Source organism: Musa acuminata, unplaced genomic scaffold, assembly GCF_036884655.1.
Source record: "Musa acuminata AAA Group cultivar baxijiao unplaced genomic scaffold, Cavendish_Baxijiao_AAA HiC_scaffold_1104, whole genome shotgun sequence".
NCBI classification, from domain to species: Eukaryota; Viridiplantae; Streptophyta; class Magnoliopsida; order Zingiberales; family Musaceae; genus Musa; species Musa acuminata.
In genome coordinates, this window is record NW_027021317.1 from 442611 (window position 1) to 445000 (window position 2390).

Below are 2390 nucleotides of genomic sequence, written 5' to 3' on the forward strand. Positions count from 1 at the left end.
TCTGATATATCAAATAGAAGAAATCATGGTTGACATCCAAAACAATTGAAATCATGTGCCAATTTGAATACTTCTGGTTAAACCAATGTATGTGTTATTAATGTTCCTTGGTATAGAAGAACATACAGTTCAATGTTTTCTCGTCTTTGTTGCCATGAATTATACATTCTTATTCTTTGGTATTTGTGGCTCAAATATGTTTGTTGAATTGGTGTTGTTATTATGAAGCTTGATTGATCATATGGAGCAAATAAGAAAAGATTTTCGTCAGATTTTTACTGATCTGATTGTTCTCTATCAACAAAAAATGTTGCGAGTTGCAGACTGTCATAAGTCCGCTACTTTCATTGCATCGATCTAAAGCTCTTCCCATCAAAACACAAACACCATTGCATTACATAATCTTATTCAGAATCTTCAGAATCTTCATAATCGTCGGAATCTTCGGAATCTTCGGAATCTTCAGAATCTTCGAAATCGTTGTAAACCTCTCCATCACACTCAGATCCTTCATCATGTTCTTCCTCTTCCTTCTTCTCCTCCTTCAGTGCACATTTGGGGTGGAGACCGAAACTGCACATGGAGCACAAGTAGCACCATCCACTTCCAATCTTGTGGCAGTCACCACACCTATACAGGCCGTGCAGGCAGCTCCACTCCAACTTCCCATGCTTGTGTTGCTCATGCTTCCTCTTCTCAGGCCATCCCTTTGCCATCTCGTCTATCTTCTGGTCCAACTCCTTGATCCTCTCTTCGCTGAACGGGTAGGCATCGGCTCCATGGGTCGCCAACGAATACATGGCGTTCCTTGTGATAGTTCGACCTGTAGGACCAATGGCAACCAGGGAGGGGTAGGGGATATCGACTCCGAAAGTGCGTTCCAAAGATTTCTTCCTCTCATCACCGAACGGCAGCGACAACCATGGCATGCCAGAGAAAAACTGATCAAAGGAATCCTGATCTTTGTCCATCGAGATGTTGACCACCTCGAAAGCACTATCCATGCGCTTGATCTTGTGATATTCCTCGATCAGATGGGGAAGAAATCCGCGACATGTACCGGACCTACGAATCGAGAAGAAGAGGAGGATGGTCTTGCCAACGAGCTCCTTCACCGGAACCTGTGAAGCACAATGATGAGAGATTAGCCATCGACAATGCCCATCTGTGGATTCACTATATGATCGATTCATTACCTTCAACCCTTCTTTCCCAATAACATAATCGAGGTCCCCAGCAACAAGAAGAGATTCCAGTGTCTGTGCCATCTCTACCTCCTTGATCCTCTCTTCACTGAACGGGTAGGCATCGGCTCCATACATCTTCAACGAAGTTGCGGCGTTCTCTGTGATCGTTTGACCTGTAGGACCAATGACAACCAGGGTGTTGACGTAATGAGCTTCTAAAGTGTTCTTCAACGATCTTATTCTCTCATCATCCACCGGCACCGCCAACCAAGGCATGCGTAAGAAGAACTCGAAAGCACCCGAATCCATATAGCCGCCCATAGGGACGAAGATCACCTCGAAAGCACTGTCCATGCGCTTGATCTTGTGATATGCCTCGATCAGCATGGGAAGAAATTTCTGGCATTGAAACGAATCACTCATTGCAAAGAAGAAGAGGATGGTCTTGCCAACAAGCTCCTTCACTGGAACCTGTCAAACACAATGATGAGGGGTTAGCCATTGACAATACCAAGCTGTGGATTCACTATATGCTCGATTCATTACCTTCAAGCCTTCTTTCCCAATGACATAATCGAGGTCCCCAGCAACAAGAAGAGATTCCAGTGTTTGTGCGGCCTTTGCCTTCTCTGGCAATAAATCCAGTTGCTCCTTAGAGAACGGGAATGCTTCCCATGCTAAAACTCCATACTTGGAGATGAGCCTATCGTAATTTTTAAGCATAATCTTCCCATCGGCACCGATCACAAGCACGGTTGGTAATTGGAAGGGCCAGAGCTCAAAGTAGCGGACAAGCTTCTCACAGCCCTCGTCTTCGAAAGGAATCGCGAGCCATGGCATGCTTGCCAGGCCTTGTTCATAGGATGATTTATCATCCTCTAATGGCACCAGCACAACTTCGAAGCTCTCCCCGGCTTCCTTAAGCTTCCTATAGATTTCAGCCAGCACCAGAGTCAACTTATCGGGACCGCCGTATTTATCAGGAATATTAATCCAGAAGTAAAAAGCCACAATCTTTCCTTCGAGATCCGACACGGCAACCTGCTTCAATTTAGCGTAGATTAGATGGTGGTAGTAAGCTGGCGGATCAAGAATGTAGTTTAATTCTCTTCCTACAAGGAGATCATCGATTACCTTGGATCCATCATTGGAGATCAAGTAGTCCCGGGACTGCGAAACCAACAGACTTCGAAGACTCCGTTC

General features: G+C 45.1%; 1 protein-coding gene across 1 annotated transcript in view; it reads right to left on the reverse strand.

The window, feature by feature from the left end:
• Nucleotides 1-404: 404 nt before the first annotated feature.
• Nucleotides 405-2390, reverse strand: part of LOC135666492 (probable nucleoredoxin 1-1) — a 2962-nt gene continuing 976 nt past the window's right edge. The window contains exons 2-4 of the mRNA XM_065178063.1: nt 2322-2390; nt 1734-2228; nt 405-1121 (exon numbers count right to left, since the gene is read on the reverse strand). The exon at nt 2322-2390 is cut by the window's right edge and continues 411 nt beyond it. Coding sequence (XP_065034135.1) covers nt 405-1121; nt 1734-2228; nt 2322-2390 — 1281 coding nt within the window. The remainder of the gene's footprint in view (nt 1122-1733; nt 2229-2321) is intronic.